General features: G+C 42.8%; 1 protein-coding gene across 1 annotated transcript; it reads right to left on the reverse strand.

Moving 5' to 3' along the window:
• Positions 1 to 5,422: 5,422 nt before the first annotated feature.
• On the reverse strand, positions 5,423 to 22,237 carry LOC115809420 (neurotrypsin). The gene is made up of 14 exons (XM_030771076.1): positions 22,124 to 22,237; positions 18,043 to 18,085; positions 13,440 to 13,682; positions 11,900 to 12,038; positions 11,634 to 11,812; positions 10,367 to 10,514; positions 9,353 to 9,531; positions 8,910 to 9,051; positions 8,296 to 8,510; positions 7,735 to 7,876; positions 7,103 to 7,381; positions 6,621 to 6,743; positions 6,105 to 6,385; positions 5,423 to 5,742 (listed from the first exon to the last, which is right to left on the reverse strand). Exons 1-14 carry the CDS (start codon positions 22,214 to 22,216, stop codon positions 5,423 to 5,425), a joined length of 2,526 nt encoding a protein of 841 aa, XP_030626936.1. The 5' UTR covers positions 22,217 to 22,237.
• Positions 22,238 to 22,294: the final 57 nt, after the last annotated feature.

The following is a 22,294-nucleotide window of genomic DNA, read 5'->3' on the forward strand; positions in this document are numbered from 1 at the left end:
GTTTTGACAAAAAAGTTAATCCATTGTATTGGAATGTAGCTAACGCAGATCTTCTATTAACGGTTGGGGATGTAATGACAGCTCTTTAAATCTTCAAAAAATACAAATGCATTCGACTGCTGTAAACAGCACGTAATTGTGGAGGACAAGGACAAATACGTTTACCTCTCATTCCTTGACTACTGCCATTTAGAGTGATACGGTTTTCTAGGAAACAATATACGTGTCTGAGTTAGTTGATCTGAAACGAGTTTAATTCAAGGTCTCAAAGCACTTTCTAGTCTGTAACATTACTTTAAAAGATCTTGCTCGCTAACATGGCTTTCCGACTTCGGAAGTCGCAAGGATCTGAAATTTTTATCAAGTAACTTTTGCGACAAATATTGCAATCATCTACATAGGGTGGCACTTAGATCAGAACGGGAAAGCTAAATGTTCTCACTGGATGAATGTTGGATGAGTGCAAACTTTCTAAGTTTACATTTAAATTTCCACTATTCGGAACCCCCTCCTTTCTTATTCAGTCAGCTGGGCCAATGAACCTACCAACAAACCACAGCTATCACCACCACTGGCAATCCAGCTAGCTAGCGTGCAATAAAGAAAAAAGCGGGCCTCTCTTTAATCAACTGGTTTCCTTTTACTTGTTCAAACAGCAAAGCTGCTCGGTTAAACACAATGTCAGCTCAATTTACTTTCATTAACAATGACACGTGTGTCATCGTTGTTTATAAAGCGAGCATAAGATAACACCGACTGCTTAATGTTAGCTCTGTAGTTAGCCAAATAGTTGGCTGTCTGGCTTGCTTGCTAGTCACAACTATTCAAATGCAGATACGGGTAACAGAACTGTCAATGAATATAGACGTTAATTAATTTCTCATTTAAGGTCAAAGTAAAGGGGATTTATGTAAAATGTGTGAAAGGCTTTGACAGGGAACCCCTTGTTCCTAATCCGAGTGGCAGTGTCCCCAAGTAGTTACTCAAAACAAACGGGTCGAGTGTTTGTTTATAATATTGTCATGTTTTTGTGATTGTCGCTGAATTGTGACAGTAACTTGTTAAAACGTACCATTTACTTTAGGTTTCAGATGGAAATGCTCGCTATGTTCAACATTTGCTGAGAGCAGATATTTGCTAATTTATTTAGGCAACAGCTAAGAGCCCTCTCGTATTTCTTTTCCTTTGTATTTTTAAAACCTTGTTATTTGCTCGTGCGATCTCCCCACCGGTTCCTGTGCAATCCTCGATCTGTAATTTGACGTCAGTACATTCTGTTCCACCGTCGGATACCGGTTTCCGATCTGTGTCCAACAATCTCTAAAAATCCGCCGAATAAAGCCGGGATCCCCCAAATTCTCTCCTCTGTCCCTCTCTCTCTTGCTCTCTCCGGTCGGGAAGATGGCTCTCCTACACTCGTAGGCTTCAGAAAGCACCGTGAAGGCATCAACAGTACGTATTACTCCAAAATGGCACCTAATTCAACATGTATTCATAATAAAAGTGTAGGAGCGTTCAGTCCTCACAACCCACAAATGACTGCGTTCAGGAGAAAGGACACAGAAAATTTTATTTGCCTTCATCAAGGAGATAGAGAAGATGTCTGCTATAAAATATTTTCTTACTTATAATGTAATCTGCAAATTTATTTGTTCTCTCTCAAAAAAAATAAAAAATCTTGGACAAACCATTGGAAACGTACGTCTAGTTTGCTTGTATTGCTAAATAACCATCAGATATTATGTATTTTAATGAGAATAATTCTATCAATAAACTAAGTAACAATAACTTTCTAGGAACTGCTTTAATTTACTGATGATTGCAACGTGTGTATTACTGTAACAATGGGAGACCTCAAATTCTTTGGAACTGGGAAATCAACAATAGTACACATTGGAAGGACCACGGGGTTTTTATGATGATGATGACGATGATGACTGTTGTTGTTTTGTTGTTGTTGCTGTTGCTGTTTTTCTTCCTCTTCTTCTTCTTCTTCTTCTTCTTCTTCTTCTTGTTGATGATGCTGGTGATGGTCTTGTTTATAAACTGAAAACTAATCTTTCCAAGATACAGTATAACCCAAAACGTCAAGTATAATTATATTAATACATATTAAAGGACTCGTGATAATTAATACTTTTTAAACTCTTAGTACTGGCTGTTATTTACGATCAACTTGTTAAGGTCGATTAGCCTTGTAGCCGAAAGACTTTTATTTTAGGAAATTTCTAAGTCCAAAGGAAAAATACGTTTTCCGGTAGTGATTGGTGCTTATTATTGCACCACTTGCGCGATCCTTTTTGAATTTTACACAACAGCTTTAGCTTTGACTATAGCCACTATCAGCTGATTCTAGCTTCCGCCATTCGTTCGCTGACGTTTACAAGACAGGTAGTGTACAATGTCCCCCTATATTTGTACTGCTTGCTTTCCGGGTTCTTCTTCATAGTTCTTCATGCCTGTACCTTTGTTGCCAGTTGAATAATGTGATAATATCGTTAAACGCCCATACATAAAACCAAGTGTTGTCGCTTGCTGATCTGTGGCTGATTCATGTGAACGACTTGGTTTCTGGTTAAATACGCTGATGTGTGGATGGTATTTGTATATAGTCTGCACAACTGCACTTTCTCAGTTTAGTAACATGTTATGAAATATACATTTCCAGAAATGAAAACACATAAAAGACCTGTAATTTCAGATAAAAGCGAGTTATAAGTCAATGATTCTTAATTTGATTGGAAGAGCATGTTCTGCTATATATATTACCCAGTGTTACGGTTGCCCAAGTGTTTCTGTAAACCGCTTAGATGAACACCACTTGGCCTTTAAAACTGGTCAGAGGCTACGATCTATTCCAACTGATGTTAAACATCCAGTTGTGAGGAGAGTTATGTACAGTTTGCTAAAGGTTTACTGGTTTACTACAGGTATGCTACTTTTTCTGATGACTGTGTAAAGAGCTGTTTGTTTTTTTTAAAGCATCTGCTATTGCCCTCCCCCCATTCTAATGCAAAACAGACCAATTCAAAATCCAAAAGTTCCCAGCTGTCTCAGTTTACACAGAAGTCAATCACTGCTGATTGCAATTGTGTCTCAAGTAAAAGTCAAGATGACTGAGAGACACAATGGTTTCTTTTGTCAGGTTACATTTTTCTTTTATGAAAAGAAGGCTGATCTCGCTGAAGACAGAGGTGTGTCATGGCTCTTTCTGAATCATGGATGGACTTACAGTGGTATACAAGAAGCTATTACTCTCGAATGGGATGCCATATTAACAGAAACATGAGATATGATATACCATACTCATGTATAGTGTAACTATAAATATTTATAGAGAGGCACTCTGTTATAAACTGTAAACAATAAACTAAGTTTTAAACAGTAAACTGTCTTATGCAAGCAGGTTGCTGATTTATTGTCTTCCCACAGACACTTAAAAATGCAACACATTTGTAATGTTGGGGTGCTCAGTAATTTAATAAGAGGTTGAACATTCAGGTTAATGATGTCTTAGGGAAGGTCAGAGACCAACTCTTTGGCATGCACACATCTGATCGAATCCCACAACCCACCAACGGATTCAGATTCCATCTTTTGATCGCAACTGGCTTTAAATAATTACTATTATACAGGTTTCAAATTGGGGTTATTTATGTCATGGCCAAGCTATGCATAATTATTAGAATGATGTTCGTAACTCATTATAAGTAACAGTTTGCAACTGGGAACAGTCCAGAGGAAACACAGTCATATTTTATATGAGAATAAGACATCCAGACACATATTTGCCTAGACAACGGATGTGACACTGACACAGCTGAAGTGTCTGAAATTCATAATGAACAAATGACATGTTGTGGTGACTGTGTCCATGGTAACAAAACAGACAGAGGATATGTGGATCTAAAGCTTTTACATACATTTCCCTGTCCACTGCGGATAGGGCCGTTGTATTTAACTTAGGCCTACATGCTTCATAATATATCCTAGTTTGGGAAAAAAAAAAAAACCATGCATTTAGCCTTAAAACACAATACAAAGAAACCAAAAAGGGGCCACATTATACGTCATTAAGCATCCCTATTTGCAGGACATTCTCCTGAAGTAAAGTACAACTTAGAAATACCGTGATGACTCTTGTCCCATTGATGAAAGTCATAGATGAAAATCATATTTTGATTTCCATAACCGTGATCTAGTCCTAAACATGAAAATCCCAAATATACATACAAGAGCAAACATATAAATCCGTCTTTTTATCTGTTGATGTGAATCAAGTACGGCTATACCAGGTACTGTTGAGTGAGCGACCAAACCAGCTTTGATTTTTTTTTTTTTTTGTCTCCAATCCATTTCCTTAGATAACCACAAGATATGAGTTCAAATTTCATTGGTAAGCAAATTTTAAGAAATGATGCAGAACATACTGATGCTGTATTTTGTGATAAGACTTCAGTAGTAAAAGTGAATATGGTTTTATGTGGTTGGAAACATGCTAAGGTTTCAGATCAAGTGGAATGCAGCCATTGGTCTGGATGCATGTGGCAGAAAACAGAATTTTAGTCTCTGCTGGGATTGCCTGTACAGTGATCATAATCAAAAACACAGTTATTTTCAATATTGGAATCATGGATTATGCATAATAACAAACCAATTACATCATGAATGCCTTACACAAAGGTAGTGGTAATACACTGACCGATACACGCAGACAAAAAGGGGTTAACAGCAGACTGCTATTACCCTCGTTCCAGTTTGACACCGTCACAGAGTTCATTAACCACATTGAAACACACAGACAATGCGTAGACTGGGACATGAGCTCCTCACAGAGTCTAATGCTTTTGCTGACTTATACATACTAGTTGGCAGCTCATGTCAAACGTGTGACATGGGGACAGACTGTTGATTTAAAGCATGCACACTTGGAATGTTTGTCCACTTCGAAGCGCTATGTACATACGGACAACTAAACTTAAATAACAACTACAAATACTGTATTTTAAATAGAGCAGCATTTCAAGTACATGCTGCACAAATGTACAACATAAAGAACACTTACAGTTGTCCCACTATTGTAAATATGGCATGCAGCGTAGTGCAACATTGTTTACTTATAAAGTTTCATTCATTTAAATGCTCTCCGTTTAAAGGATTCTGTGCATGGAATGCACTTCTCCCTGAAGATTGTGTGTGTGTGTGTGTGTGTGTAAAACTAGTGAAACGCGTGATATCACATTTCCTGTTTGTTTCTGTATCAGTTTCTTCAAGTGTGCATAGCAGGTCTGACATGGCTTCTCTTGTGTGCAATGCGAAATAACAGGCAGGTTGTCCGTGTTAAGACCCAACAAAGCCCTGGCCCCAGTCCCTTTATAGGAGTCCGATACAGTACATGGATAATTAATGGCTGATAGTAACATTAGGCTTTGGCTGGGCTGAGCATAACCTTCTCAATCCACCGTAGGAACCTGCTTACGCGGGTGTACACGCCAGGGTAAGTGGGGTCACCGCAGCCGTGACCCCAGGAGATGACCCCGGTGAGCACCCAGCGACCGCCTGGCCCCTGGCACACCAGGGGGCCGCCGCTGTCACCTTGGCAACTGTCCACGCGGCGACGGTTCGACAAGCTGCCGGCACAGAGCATGCGGCTGGTAAAGCGAGCGCCGTAGCGTTTCTTGCACTTCCACGAGGGCAGCAAGGGCACCCAGGCCTGGAGCAGCGTCCGGGAGTACTCAGAGTCTGGTCAACGGGAGAGGAGAGAATATCTTATTAAAAAAAAAAGAACATTACTGAAACAGGCTTCTGTATAATGGTCTGCTATATTTAAAGTTATGTTTGTTGTGGCCTGTATTCTATTCATTTTTGCTTGTCTTATTTTATTTTATGTTTCTGTGTTTTACTCTGATGTTGTGGGCTGGTTTTCCGGGTCCAGATTAAGCCCACTTTTTCTCAACTGAAAACCCCTCTTAATTGTGGACAAAACTTAATTGTGATCCGCGTCTGGGGAATCCGGATCGGGACTTAACGCGCGATGGCCTGGTTCATAAAAGCGTGCATGAGCTTTTGGATCAGATGGTTAAGGGTGCGGGTTACTGTAGTACCTGTGACACCCCAGCCTGTGATCACGCACGCGGCCGGTTTCTTGGCCCTCTTGGCGCCCTGAGCAGGCAGGCACGCGGCGTTAGTGTGGGGGTTGAAAGCCACGCAGTTCCCATCCGCCCCTTTGAGCTTCACCAGAGCGATGTCGTACTCCCAGCCCTGGTTGTGGTACTTCTTATGTATGACGATACGCTCTGGCGTGAGGCTGCGCTCAAAGTCATCCCGCTCTTCCGTGTGGTAGTCGCCGAGCCTCAAAACGTAACGCGACGGGTCGCTGCCGAACCTGAGGGATTGAGAGAAGCACGCGACACTTTACCGGAGGTCTCTTTCAAGATTTTAAGAACAAAATCCTTACAAATGAAGCAACATAGACAGCGATCAGTCTAACTTCAATGTAGAACACACAGAAAGAAAAAAAAAAACATCAGTTAATCCAAATCTTACACGGTGTATTTTTACTATATAGCTGGTGAAGTCATGCTGTTTCAGTACTGAACCACTAGATGTCTCTGTTTCACCTCTTAAAGCAATGTGCAGCCGTGAGGACCCAGCAGGAGTTAATGAGTGTTCCTCCACACAGAGGGTGTGTGCCTTTAGACTGGGATCTCAGCCACACAGATACCTGCCACGGCCAGTCCCCCCTGAGTTGCAAAGACACAGGAGAGAGTGTGTAGGTTTTATGAATAACCTCAGGTTTTGGAACAGTCTGTGTGTCTGCTTATGAATTGAAAAGTAATACACATTTTTTTTTTATCCCTTTATTTATTTGTGTAACATCTGACAACATGGTCCAAGCCCACTGCATACAAGTAGCTGTGATATTCAACACAGATAGAAAACAATACAACTCAAATTAGATTATTCCAAGATTGCCAACAATGCACTTCCAAAATAAGCAAAGGGAGATTTCTTGAGGTTTTACGGTTTCATTTGGGTTTTCTAAGAAAAATTTGAGAGAGGAAAATTAAGTCTTCGTGTATATTTAGTGTGAGGCCGTTACCTTAACGACTTGTCCCCACCAATGATCCTCCTCCTGCGACGCTGTGCGTTGGGTCTTAGGCCACAGGGCTGCGTTGCCATGGCGCTGTCTCCCACAGGCTCTGCCACATAGTCACAGATGACCCCCGCGTCCTCGCTGTGTCTGCAGTCGTGGGCGTCCTGCCCCTCCGCCGAACACTCCCCCAGAGACGCCTCTGTCCCTACACACTTCACATTGTCCAAGTGGATGGGTCCCTGACCCTCCCCGAAATACGCCATGGAACGAGCCTTAGACACTCCTCTGACACAGACAGGCAGGAAAGAGAGGATCTCAAAACGTCTGCGTTGAATCGACTTAAAGCTCTGTCCCATCAAACGTAAGCTGCCTTATCCTCACTTGCAGAAAGACTAGAGACTCCTAGCCAAGTATCAAAATACCTAACCCTAATCCAAAACCTAATACACGTGCAAGGTACACTGACATTGATATTGCACAAAAATGCTCAATGTGTTGAGTTTATATCTTTTTTTTTTTTCGAGGCAGTTTCAGTCTTAATCTTTGGATGACAAAACTAGCTCGGCTGGTTCTGGCTGCTGGCCGAAGACGTAATCCTCGCCCAGTGGTAGAAAGGGGATAAAAAGATGAAAACTTACACGAAGCCAAGCTGTCTGCACACCACCGCTGCGTTAATGTCGTTCCACCCGTCGTCACAGACGCTCCCCCACTCGCCGTTAAGGAACACCTCCACGCGCCCCTCTTTACGGCTCTCCCCGGCAACCAGTCTCACCAGGGGCCCTGCGGCAGAGTGAAACACAGGGCCCCTTACAGCAACAGCACAGTAAAGTCTCCTATAGATACTGCCCTTGCCTAACGAGAGCTAAACACACACACACACACACACACACACACACACACACGCACACACAAAGACCTGCACTACACAGTGTAGGCGAAAACTGGCTGCTAGATAATATCATGACAGAATTGAATCATTTAAAAACAGGGTTTCATTGGATGATAAACTGACCTCAGTATTAAGATTTACTGCCTTAGTGATGTTCAACTATGTGAGTCTCCCAATTTTAGGAATCCAGTCCAACTACGGGCAAACAGCAAACCTTGATGGACTCAGTCAACAGACAAACGCTGACGTAACTGACAAAGAGGCTGGCTCTTGGTCGAAAAACGAAACCGTTTCGTACGCAGGTAAATACCTGAGAACGGGGCTGTTCTGGGGACCTCGTTGCTATCTCCTCCTCTCTCGCAGCGGACCCCAACATCCTCGTTGTGAGAGCAGTCATGGCGTCCCCACTCGGCGTGGTCACACTCGAGCAAAGACCTTTCTCTGCCCTCGCACTTCACCTCATCCAGAAGGATCAGCCCCGTGCCCTCTCCGTACACCCCGTCTGGAGCCACCTCAGCACGCCCCCTGCTGGACGAAGCTCAGATTCACTAATTACGTTAACTGAAACTGATGGGTATAGATGTGTATAAACCCAGTTGCTCTCCTATGCTCTTCTGGTTCCCATTAACCACATCACAGGACAAGTATAAGTACACATAGGACAGGGGTCTCACTCTTTCATGGTGTTCCATCAGTAGAAAATATATGGAAAAGCTACGTGGTCTTCGTAGTCTTTGCTGATCCGACAAACTAACCTCTTAAGTCTCACGCCAGTTCTTTTCTGCTTACTTTAGAATTGTTCTCCAGTTGTTTGTGACTCATTTTATTTACCATAAATAGACGTACTTTATTTACCACCAATTACATGACATAGAGCGTTAGCTCGTCTAACGAGACATCACGACACGATGGAAACATGCCGACCTGAAGCCCAGCTGTCGACAAACCACCTGGGCGTGAAGCTCGGTCCAGTTATCATCACACACGGTGCCCCAGTTTCCATCGTGATACACCTCCAGACGACCCTCCCATGGACTGTCACCTCCGACGAGACGAACCACTCCATCTGTAACACCATGACCCGATCAGCAGCGGGCAAAGCTAAACTCAGACGCTGGGGCTGAAAATGATGAGATGTGACCTACGTACAACAGTGAGCTTGTTTGTATCTGAGCATGTGGGTGTGTGCCCGCATGAGAGTGCGGGGGTGTGCACTCAAGAGGTATTCTGGGACTGCATCTGCTCCGTCCCTGACGCGCGCATGACTTTTGAATATGCAAATTGGATTATATGCAAATGTACATATGGCGATGTACATATACCGATTTTTGCATATTCAAAAATGAATTTGCATATTCAGTCCTCACCTGTGTATGGGTTGCAGGACACCCCAGCATCCTCCATGTGATCACAGTTGTGCTGGCCCCATGGAGCATGCGGACACTCCTCCAATGAGAGTTCATTGCCTGTGCACTGAACACTGTCCAGGAGAATGGGACCCGTTCCCTGTCCGAAGTGAGCCCATGTCCACGCCTTTGGCACACCCCTGAGTGGAAAAATAACCTTCACAGTTCTAGGATAATCCCTAAGCTTCTGGTCCATTCCTCACACAAACACTAAACCCTGACACTTTACATGCTAGTCACAACATAATAAATACAGACACAATAATGGAGATGTTCTCTTAATGCTAAGTGACCTTCACTCTCTGTTCCAGTCAGTTGCTACACTTTTTCTTCTCATTCTTATCACATATGGAAGGAACAGCACAGCATGAATGTGTGATTGTGTTCATGTGAGTACATGAGTGTGAATGTATCTTAGTAATGTTGAATGCTTGAGTGTGTGTGTATGTGTGTGTGTGGATGTGTGCGTGCTTGTCTATCTTTCCCTATGGACTGTAAGCCTCCTCTTATCTGGAGACCTGAGAGGCTGAGAGTGCTACAAGAGGAGTGATGCTGAGTGTATTAGCTGAACCCTCGTTCTGTTCCTCTGCGGAGCTCAGAGAAACTGCAGTTAGTCATCAAACATTCATACCCTGCCTTCATTTATATTTATAAAGTTCACTTACTCTATCTGTAAATAAAGACCTTCCTCTCAGGTCAGGGCTTCCGTTTTGCCCTTTGAAATGTTTTTTTTTTCCCCTCACCCCTTGCAGATCATTGCACTTAAATTATTCTTTTTTTTTTTTCTTAATTACCAAAATATCACTTATCTAACTCATGTGCATAGTGATAGTCGGACTATCCTTTTGTAGCTGGAATGTAGCTGGTACGAAAAGCAACCATTCCAACTGGAGAATGTAGCAGTGGAAACTAGGACTTCCCACATAGACTTGTGAGACGTTGTTTAGTTACAAGTACGAAAGAATGGAATCTCACCCCAGGCCAAGTTGTCTGCAGACCACCTCAGCATCAATGTCATCCCATTGGTCATCACAAATGGTGCCCCATCTCCCATCGCGATAGACCTCCACACGGCCCTCAAAATCCTCCAGGCCCCCCACCAGCCTCAAGGGGGCACCGTATCCTAACAGGAAGGAACAAATCGTTAAGTTACGAACAGCAGCGACGACACAGAGCGCGAACAAGATAAGGACATTTCAGTTATGAAGTAAAAAAATAAATAAATAAAGACGATTTCGTCGAGAGCACTTAAAATGCTTTTGTTTTAGCCAAGACACAAGCGCGTCCACTAAGGCACATGGCGTATAGTTCATTGCTTAAATTGCTTCTTAATCTTGATCCAATTATTAAACTTGTTCCAATTAACACGTGCCACCACAAACGGTTACAGATTATTAGGCCGTTTCCGAACGGTGGATGATCTCTCAGCGGTCAACAATCCCCTAAAACCCAGTCAAACTCAGAGTACATAAAGGTCAGTAAGAGGAAACCATGAAAATGACACATGAGACCCTGAGAGGCAAAGAGGGAGGACTGGACTGCTTATGCATAATATGAGCACTGAACTCTTATGGGGGAGTTGTCGGGGAGTTGTTTGAAGGGTGAGAGGGATGGCAGAGAAGGGGGGGGGGGTGTCAGGCCATGTGAGCGGACCCCCCGCTGGGCCTCTGGGCTCTCGGATAGCTCTCTCCCTCCTAATGTTTCTGTGTGAATTATTCACTGTGGTCTCTAAATATACCTGGCCTCATTCTGACAGCTTCTCTCTCTCTCTCTCTCTCTTTCTCTCCCTCTCCCTCTCACTAACTCTCTCTCTCGCTCTTCCCCTCTCTCACTAACTCTCCTCTGCCGCAGGCTTGTACTCCGCCCCAGCTCGGCCTCTCTGAGGCACCCCGATCAGATGTGGACTTTCCTCTGAGAGCCCACAGAGTAAATGTGTATACAGAGGGCGATTGGTGGTCTCTCAGGGGATTGGGCCCACACTTTCACTGCTGCACTTACTGAGATGAAGGAAAGAGCTCTCTCTATTTCTCAAAACCGTGAACGTGACTATGGCCAACCCTGTAAACATCAGGATGGACAAAGGACTGTGTTTTTGTCTTCAGACTTAGTTTATAGGGCATAGATTGAATGTGCTCCCTGTGTTTAAGCTGTTTATTTGTCCAGGAATAAACAGTTATGTTTCTTTTAGGAGGAGTAAATAACTGTTTGATACATCTGAGGATAATCAATAAAATGTATTTACCTTCAGGTGCTGCGCACACAACCCCTGCTTCATTTCCATGGTTACAGTCGCCTGAAACGAATTTCCTGCTCCTGCACTCCAACACAGAGTTTTCGTTGCCATGACAGCCAAGACGTTCATAATGGAAGAGCCCAGAACCGGGTCCAAAGTATGAGTGCTGGAGGGCGGTGCCAATTTCTCTGCGCAAGAACGGACAGATGCCATAGCCAGTCATACATCTACTCCATAAATTCTAAGACTAATATAATCAACTCATCAGGTCATACCCCAGTCTGAGCTGACGGCAAATGACACTGGCATCTCTGTCAGTCAAGTGCGTATCACACACTGCCCCCCACTGGCCATTCAGGTAAACCTCCAGACGACCACTCTTATTAGAGGGGCCTCCTACTAGTCTGGCTGCACCTACAAGGGGAAGAAAGACAGTGTTATGAAAAAGTGAGGGTTTAAATGAATGTTGCAAGGAATCATCTGTGAACTATAAGATACAAGGAAGATATGGTGCTTGGTTTCACAGGATATAAATTAAAGACTCTATGATTATGCCAAGATAATTGATAATTGCATAGATCTGTGGTTTTGTGTTGTGCAACATATTTAAGACTTGGCAAGACTCAGAGTCAAAATTCTCTATCTCTGTCTCTCTGTCTCTGTTTTTGTCTCTGTCTCTCCCGCTCACACACAGGACTCTGTCTCTCTCTCTCTCTCTCACTCTCTCTCTCCCTGTCCTTGTCTGTCCTCTCATTTACACACAGGGCCACCCCCCCCGACACACACACACAGATTAATAAATTTAGAGAGAGAGGGGGGAGAGAGACAGAGAGAGAGAGAGACAGAGAGAGAGAGAGACTGAGAGAGAGACTCTTTTATCTGCTCCAAGCACAATCCTGTAAAATGTTACTCCTTTGAAAGGGAAAGCTCGAGAGAGGTTAGATTGAGATGATGATGGTAAACACAGATAAGACAGACTAATTTCAACACCACCGTTACCCTGAGTGTCATACACAGGGAGGTGCAGACAGACTTGTATAACGGGAAACAGACAGCTAAAAGCAAGACAAAATTACAGAGTCCCAACGGAGACCACAGTCTTACAGACATACACACACACACACACACACACACACACACACACACACACACACTGTCGGCTGACAGGAGCCTGACAGATGGGTGGAAAAACAAAGGGAGAGAGAGAGAGTGAGGACAAAATGGGGAGAGAACAATACAGGCGAGGGGAAGAAGAGGCCTGACTGACAGGAGCCCGGAGAGCAAAATGCTTTCTCGCTGACAGATGCACATTAAGACACAGACACTGAGGATCATCAGCAGGAACGTCATCCTGTGCATTGTAGAGCTGACTGTTCACTGACCCAGGCCAGGTGTAACTCCAACTTCAACAAGACCCTTTCATTTAACTCAAAAAAAAAATACAACTAATCAAATACAAATGAAGCCGTGTTTGGACAAATCCGCTAAGCAGCTGCTATGACTCTTCTACTCAATAGGTTGCGAACTTAAGTCTGTAAGCGTTGTTCTGAAAACTAGCTGAAAAATCCTTAAGCTCGTGCCAAAATGTCCTACAATGAAGAGTTGCTTGATTGTGCCCGGTGTCATTTGAGCTTATGATTTCTAAACTGTCCCCTTCCCTGTAGTCCCATGAAGTCATTTTCATTTTCAGTCAAAACCTGGCCTCATTCGACATATAGCAAAATTCAAGCTATGTTTTAAAATATCAGCAGGTATGATCCAGCCACGGCAGCACACTGGCATCCCTCTTGATCAGGCTGTGGGCAAAGCTCTCACCCTGGTGGCAGTCGCAGTAGCCCCAGCCGATGGCCCCGGAGCTCTGCCTGAAGAAGCACCACGGGTCGGACTCGCGGTCGGGGTTACGGCAGTAGTTGTGATCGCCCAACCCACGGCCCGGGTACTGCAGGACGTAGTCTGGGAACTCGGCCCATTTCAGACAGGGCGAGCCAGAGTCCGTCTGGGAAACTGAGCCGTTGTAATACCCCAGCTCAGTGAAGCCCTCCAGGCAGGACAATGGTACTGTAGAAAAACACAAACAGACCAAAAAACATAAATAATGTAATCTGTTAAATATTACTGGGTGGAATCAGTCAATGCAGTTCAAATTGATGCGTGACGGGTGCATTTTGGATTCCGCGTACGTACAATTATTAAGTCAAAGACAAGGCTTTTAAATATCTCATTTATTTTATTATCTTTTTTTTCTACTGGGGACATTGATTAAAAAAGGCCAGAACAGTGCATTATATGCAAGTCACAAGCTTTTTTTTTTTTTTTTCATTCTCCCTTCCTATCTCCCTTCTGTTCGTTTTTTTTTTCTCTCGTAATAAGACCGGGGTGGAGAGCGGTGAGACATAGGACTCTGGGGCCATACTGATGATTTGGCTCTGCACTGCAGGGGCCAGAGAACCTGTCAGGATGTGCTCTGCTCAGGGACACGGTCAGACAGGCACCCCGGACAGCCTCTCCACTCCAAAACCACGGTATCAGATGCAGCCCCAAAAAAGGAATTTTTCTGCTGTCTGTTTGTGTGTGTTTGTGTGTGTTTGTGTGTGTGTGTGTGTGTGTGTGTGTGTGTGTGTGTGTGCGTTGGGGGGGGGGGGGCGCTGAAAAAAAAAAAAACACCTTAAGCAGCTCTTTCAACTGATTCACTGAAACAAAAGCAAAATGATGAACTTGAAAGGTTTTGTTTTGGGATAGTGATTCCTATCTGGGTAGATTACAATAACAGTTAAAAAAAAAAAGACTTCATTACATGCATTCACAACACCAGGGACTCAGTAATGAGAGGCTGTGCTAAGCAAAACCCAAAGCATGGGAACATACTGTAAAACTGACGCAGTAAAACTGATGAGAAACAGGCAACCGGTAATGCAGCATCCTCGAGCCACGCTGTGGGCTAACGCTACTTGGTGCAACGTTCGGGGATAGAGCGACCACATTCCTGTAAGCAATCAGGGCTTTTTGGTTTTACCGGCGACACGTCTGAATCCGCTTGCTTGACATGTGCTGCGCGTCTGTGCGTTTAACTGCGTTTCTGAAAATTGGAGTGAGGTCAGGCCAGTCTGGGTCCTGCGTCTAGAGAATTCAAGAGAGAGAGAGAGGGGCTCATAAAAATCTACTACCTCTCTTAAAAATGGCCCATCGCCCCAGCCATTAAAATGCACGGAACGTTTATTACGAGGACTGCATTTCCTTTTCGAGAGGAAATAATTAATGGATGTGGAGAAATTGAATACATCTTTAAAAGGACCCAGGAGTCTGTTTTGAAGAAAGCGGCTGATACATTGACATACTTGTCCCGTTCTGCGCGAATCAGAATCCACTAAGCAGAGGAAAGAAACGCTTGCACGAATTACGAGTATGAATTATGGATGCAATTACGAGTAGCATAAAATCACATTCTGAATTCAAATCCGTAATTATCGACTTGTTTATCCGGCGCTGTTAACGACGTGTTCATCACGACCGGCAACGTTCTCCGAAGGCCCTGTGGCCCTCGGCGAATCTGATACTGTAGAACTTTGGCAGCAGAAGACACAACACGAGAGCGGGATCAGACGGAGAGCGGCGTTCGCTAATATCACTCTAACAACCCACAGACAGGTGCTAAACCCCCAGGGAAAAGGGAAGGAAGATGATAAGTGACTTAGAGACCAGTGCGAGGCATGTCCTCATGAGCCGCCCCTTCCCCTGCCAAACGGAGAAAGCTCTCACCTAGCGGATAATGTATCGTCCTGGGAAGCTCTTTATGGTAAAGTGGGAGGGAGAGCACTCGCACCTGTGAGCGCGAGCTTGCAAATCTACACTCGTTCCACACTTGGTTTGACCCCGTCTCCGTTTGTTTACAGAGTGGCTTGGCTGATTTTACGCGAGCTTAGTGAGTCGGGATGAGAGTGTTATGAGATGGATGGCGGAGAGAGAGAGAGAGAGAGAGAGAAAAAATATCCTTCTAGAAGAGTTAGTTGAAGCTATAAGGGAGAAGACAAAGCATCTCAGGTGGTGTGAGGCCCAGTGCCAGATCCTTCACTGAAATTATCCCAGGCATTCGATTGTTCTACAAACAATTCACAGTTTCTGACAGATTTGACTCTATGCCATCCCATGACTCATTAGAAAGCAATGAGAGAAAAAGAGAGTGAGAGAGAGTGAGAGTGAGAGAGAGAGAGAGAGAGAGAGAGAGAGAGAGAGAGAGAGAGAGAGTTGTACTGTTGTATTTTCAGATGCTTGAGTGGTTCTCAGAAAGTTTTCTTGGTCTGATTTTCTTTAATACCCTTAGATCTATCCACCCAGACTGTGGTAATAAAAAAAAACACTTAACACGCCTTGAAACACATTCAGTCTCACTAACAATATTTATATGGACATGCCATCCAGATCCATCAAAAGCAAGTGCCGTAAGCGTCAATATTGGATTTTTTTTTTTTTTTCCTTTTTCTATCCGGTTTGGAACTATTAGTTCACAATAGTATCTTAAAACCCCTCAACGGCACAACCCCTGTGCCAATATAGGACCGTTGGAATTTTGATCTGTTATAATCCTATTCAGACTTAGATCTTTAAAACAGAGTAGCACCTCAACAATTCAGTGCATTCAGGATAAATGTGATAAATGTTTGATTGCCCTCACTATTTAATGAGCCGTGTGAGCGCACTGGTGAAAGAACAAATTATTGCTGGAATAATGCAAACAGTTTGAGGAAGTGGGGAAATAAAAGAGTCGACAGCACGGCACACATGCCGTACACAGGGTCATGGCGCCCTGATAGTCCTGTTTGTTCAAGACTTTGGCTTAACCACCATCACAGCACATAATTGTGCATAGTAGGCACAGTTGATTGAGTTCACTTGCTCTCAGTCTGTTTTTTTTTGTTTTTTTTGTCCGAGTACACGTGTTTTAATGCGCTAGCAGGTACACATTATGTGTGTTTTTGGCGTACAAAAGAATTAGAACAAGTCTTAATCTTGCAGCCTCTGTTATGTCTGGAGTTTTAAGCTCATGCAAAACTCACAGCGGGTGATTGGTTGAGGTTATTATTAAATTAAATTTCTCATTCGTCTACTGGCTTTGAATCTTGTTAAAAAAAAAGAAAAAACAAAACACTTTAACATGTTAAAAGCTTCAGTAAATGAAAAGCTGTTTATAGCTAATTGTTTCGGTGTCACAAACTCATATAACTCTGCGTCCCATTATCGATAAATGAATCAACGGTCTGAGAGCCTCTCTGTTGCTTTCTCAGAATAGAGCTCAGGTTCCCTGCAATAATCTTGTCTCTAACAAAGCCAGCACATGACGCAGTATTAGGGATAGAATTCCAATCAGACCCTATGTGGTACAGCAGTAATTGACCATAATGAAGATGGACCGCAGAGGAGAGAGTAGATTTACGCTGCACGGGGGGCCAAGTGATCACGCCACTTTTAGAAGTAGTTTGTGGTACATACGGGGATCTGCCTCAGAGAGAGGAGCATAAATCTGAGAATGAGGCAATCTGGGAGGAATCTCGCACTGTCTCCTTGTCTGAGCATGAACTGTCGAGCACAGGGAGTTGGTTGGAAGTGGTAACCGTGGGCAACGGAGGGAGAGAACACGTATCAGCATCACGCCCCGGGGATGTCAACTAAAGGACCTGTCTGGGCTTGGAAGGGAAGGAAAAACGTTTAAGGATCATATGAAATGAGTCTGACACAGAGATATGGTAATTCTGTGGCCTTTTCAATCCTGACTTCCCTTGCCGAGAGGGCTCGGAAAAAACGCATCGGTGTATCAGTTGTTTCTCTCCTCCAGTCTTTTCCCAGCAATGCGTGTTTATATTTGGATAATGTTACAAAAGTATAGTGTTTCTTTTTTTTTTTTTCTTTTTTTTTTACCCAAAAGATTTTGCCTAGGGCGTCATTTTTGTTCTCGAGTTTCTCTACAGTTTTGAGGTAAGGGACCGTTAGCAGAGAAATGTCCGTTAGCAGCGAAATGTCTCTTCTGCCAGATAAGCAGCTTCTACATTGAGACTGTCGTCAGTGGAAAAGGGGTAACTGTCTCATTTTGCTAAGCAAAAGAGTGAACTTTGGGCTGTGGATAGACAAAGGAAACAGAATAGTGAAACTCCCAAAAGTCATCTCTCTGTAATGTTCAGCAACAAGCTTGAACAAGATTGTCAGTCTTGAACAATATTTTTGAAAAAAAAAGATGCTACATAGATTTTATCCGATTACATAAATTAATCGTGCCATGAGAGCTGCTGAGGTTCTCTGAGAAACAAAGAGAACGCACTGAAGGGAATTTCATCATTTTTACCAACCCAGATCCATCTTCCATCATTCCATAAGATCTACATCATGCACTGGGCTGTATATGTGGTGCTTGTAAATGGTATATGCTTACCTGAACTCTGCACTGTATTCATGCGGCTGTCGAGATGTCCAGCCTATGGGATGAAAAAAAGTCAGTCTTACCATTGTCTACTGTTGATCATTCTTCACTGACCACATCAAGAGTATAAGTACCACATGTCGGAGTCAGTTGATATATATCCACACACACAAACACAATCACACACACACACACACACACACACATATATATATATATATATATATATAAAAACACATAGACACGTACATGTGTAATAGTTTCATTGAACGGTGATATTACCGACATCCGCGGTAAACACAATCAAAACATTACAATGTTGTACTGAATGACGTTTCTTCATCACCTGAAGTCTGGCTTCAGAAACGGCAGCAACAAACAAGAAGGCAGGCCAAAAAAGTCATTAAGACCCAAGACATTATCACCCTTTCCAGTTTTAATTAAGAGGATTCAGAAGTATGGGATACTACGAGCTGGCTGTGAACAATGACCTGTGTTTAGGTGTGATTTGGATCAGAGTCCAACAACAAGGCGGTCAGCTGTTCTATGCTGTCTTGCAGCAGTGGCGACAAGAGACCGCCCGAAGCGTTCTGTGTTTTACGACAGGAAAATGCCTTCCAAAGGGACATAATATGAAGCAGCCTCGCTTCTTTAATATGTAAACTGAGATCAAAGAGCCCTTTCATCATGGCTACTACAATAAAGTGAATCAGTGCAGACACTAGTGTAAGAATAATAGTTATATTGAGCTTCTAGTTTCATCAACACAAACACACGTGTCCAGTTCCTGTCAGTATCACTTTCTGCATTGCTTAAAATCAGGTTAGTAACATCTATAAGTGTTAGGGGTTTTTGATTTTAACACGGAGAAAAAAATTTCCTTCAGGTCAAGGTACAGGGTTCTATATAGTGAAAGTAAACCTCGCGTGTTGTCTGTAAACCCCGCGTATGTCTCTCTTAGTTTAGGAAATAGCATGATCGGCTCAAGGGGAGGAACAGATCAACATTGCGGTAATCACTGATTGATGGGCACAAACAAATCACAGGATATTTTACTTAGTCAGTTTATGCTTCTCTGTCCTCAACTGCAAACATCCGGTATACTTTTTTTCTTTTAAAATAAACCCTATCAGTATATCCATGCGACCTGAAAAGGATCCAATACAGTAATGCCATGAAACATAGCTTGAGTGTAAAACAATAGCAACCCTATTCACAAATGTATTGTCTGTTTGATGACTTTTTCTAATGAGATACAGTCTTCTCCCTGTTAAAAATAAAAAACTTTCACAAATACGTTAAATGCTATGTTATCGGTTTGCAACGCGGTTTTAAATACACTCGCTGGCGTTATTATAACGATATGACCATTACGCGAAACGTCGCGGAGAAGCAGTAAGAACCAAGCAGACAACCAGCCGTATCCTATGCGTGTGATATAAATGCAAAAGAACTGCACAATTACATATTTATATTAAAAATAAACCGTTTACATAAGACTCCAGCCTTGGTCTCATTAAATCTTTAAATTCATTCATTTTTAAACACACTAAATTCATTCATTTTAATTTTGCCCTCATCATTTTAACTAACTCTCTAATCAAAGCAAGAATAGGACCACTAAATATTTTAGCAAGCTGTGACAACCCAATCCACTTTACGCTTATTTGTAGTTAGGTGCGCCCAGACCATTCATGAATAGGGGTGCTCACAGAATTCTTGCTCAGTTATTTTCTGACCAACAAAACTCCAATTGGTGAAACATTTTTAAACGCCACATACCTCGCCGACCATAGGTAGAACAAACCAACATAAAACGTAAATATAAATGATCCCGTTGACAGTTCCATGTTGATGTTCCATGCTCATGTCCGTATGCATGTCATTGCCTTCAAAAGATTTCTTCCATCACTGTCCGGTACGCGGCAACTGACTAGAGCATTGGTAAGTGGACAACCATAGTCTCTACTCACACCAAGTTAATACACAGTACAGCTAATGGAGATTAATAGATGAGAAAAGTTTAATAGAGACTACTTGAAACTCCAAAGTGCCAAAGCTTCCGAGGGCGGCTGCCAGTCCACCCACATCGAGGACCCAAGATTCCATTCACTCGTTGGGAAGTGACACTGAAATGAGACACTGCTTTAAAAGAGCTACACGCCGCCGCTTGTGTTGTCCTCCTTCTGGCACACATGGAGTCTATGACAGGAATAGGCTAAACATTCACGGTGTGCAAGACGGAGCGCACAGGCGTCGCTGTGGCACCAAGCAGACATTGGCGCGCATACTATAAATCGGTTGGCGGTCCAGCGCAGCTGGAGGAAGGATTCGGCAATACCAACTATTTACACACCTTTGACTCGAGACACGTGAGTGACTAGAGTTAACATTAGATCTGAGGGGACGTTTTTCTTTCTTTGTTTTACAACCAAAACACTGCGGACACGGAGCAGAAGTCAAAATGTGACAACTAAGTCTTTCAATTCATTAATGTATAGTAAGGAAATACATATAAAACTTCATAGTACACGAGTTGTGGCCCAAACCTAACACGTAATGTAGAATGATTGAACACTATTAGAGGGTTAATAATCGTCTGTAATGCAGTGCAATGTTGTATTGTTCGCAGTACCATTATCTCAGCTGCGCAAGAAAAAAAGAGACTTTTACAAATTTGGTGTTTCACTTCTCAAGCCGGAACACAACGTAAGAGGTTTACTGTATACTACTAGTCGTTATGATTCAGGAAAGGTGTGGCAAACATATGCAATCAGTAACAACAATCTAATTTTGATAGAAATGGCAACAGTGTGACTGAGAAAACAAAATGGAATAAAAAGAGACATGCTATCTCTTGTTTATGTAGCTGGAGGAAAAAAAGTGTTTTCAACAATCATTATTTCACGTGATCAAAAAATTCTCTTCGTATTTTAATGAATTTCCAACTCCACGGGGATGATACACTTTGTACTATAGTTCGTTTCACCCGTCTTGATAAAAATCTGTTTCCAAAGTAAACCACTCAGCCCCTGCATACAGAAGCATGGTCACTTGTTTTGTTTACAAATCCTCGATACTTATCCTCAATTTTAGTATTTTTTTTTTGCACATTTTATCTGAAAAGTTGTGTGTTTTCTTTAGTTCAAACTTCAAAGCGCCTAAAGTATATGACAGAAGCTTGGCATTCTCCAATCTGATCTTAAAAGGAGAGGTTGTATCGCTTGGCATTTAACCCACGTCTGTTTTGGGGGGTGTTAGTCTGGTTTATATATAGGCAAATGTTTGGGACTAGATTTACATGGTTGACATACTCAGCCAAAAATGAGATCTTGCAAATGGGTGAAAGGTCATCGGCTGCTGTTGTCTTTAACAGTTCTCACACCAACTGAACCCAAATGCGCACCTTGGTGTTGTGAATGGATAAGCCTTTGTCTCACTCCGGACCAGTAGCTCAGATTTCTTTTTCTTTATAAATGGACTTTTGGTTGACATAATCCAGTTTAATACATAAAAATCATAATCTTCTGTTACTTAATTTGTCTAATCTCTCTTGAAAATTAATGACCTATTTTCAGAATGTCGTACTGTCGCGCCAAAAAGACCACTTTAAAAAAAAGAAAAAAAAAGAGCCTTGATTAAAGCAGACAGCATTTCCCTGAAGGTCTAGACAGTTTTTTTTTTCTCCCCACACTTGAGCTGATAAGCAGGTTTAGGAAATGGTGGGTGGTGCTATCTGGGGGTTTGTCTGGCAACATCTTTTCCCCCAACAAGGAAACCGGGTCCGTAAGTACCTTCTAAAAGCTATCCTTATGAAGTGACAATGTTCAATGAGTAGAGCAAGTTAGCACAGTTCGCTAACTACACTTCCCTCCCGTGATTGCATCGGACAATGATAAGACTGTGACAAAGTTGATAAAGACGCAGGGAAAAACTGAAGGGGGGGGGGGGGGGGGGCGGCTTCTAAAAATTTATTTATAACAATATCTGATGACAACGCACTGGCTACTTTGGGGACTCTAATTAGATCTCCATGTATTGGAAGTTGACATACAATATACGCTTCCTGGGTACGGTGTGTAAAACGATCCACCACAAACAGTATACTGCAGATTTTCCAGCAACAGATAATAGCAAGTAGTGAAAGTGAACCCCAATTACCTTCTGACTGCTCAGTGGAAACCATGGTACAAGATGTTGAATAAGTTCAATAATGGGGAGATGACTCATTTGACAGAGCAATATAGCGGTCAAGAATAACAAC

This window comes from Chanos chanos, chromosome 4 (genome assembly GCF_902362185.1).
Source record: "Chanos chanos chromosome 4, fChaCha1.1, whole genome shotgun sequence".
Taxonomy (NCBI): Eukaryota; Metazoa; Chordata; class Actinopteri; order Gonorynchiformes; family Chanidae; genus Chanos; species Chanos chanos.

Bases quoted from the DNA above. Each gene is read 5' to 3' on its own strand.
- LOC115809420 (XM_030771076.1), bottom strand. From the start codon at position 22,216: ATGGTTTCCACTGAGCAGTCAGAAGGTAATTGGGGTTCACTTTCACTA. The intron at 12,039-13,439 runs GTGAGAGCTTTG...TTCCCCTTGTAG, and splicing joins CTACTGCGACTGCCACCAGG to GTGCAGCCAGACTAGTAGGA. The intron at 7,382-7,734 runs GTAAGTTTTCAT...TGTCTGTGTCAG, and splicing joins TGCAGACAGCTTGGCTTCGT to AGGAGTGTCTAAGGCTCGTT.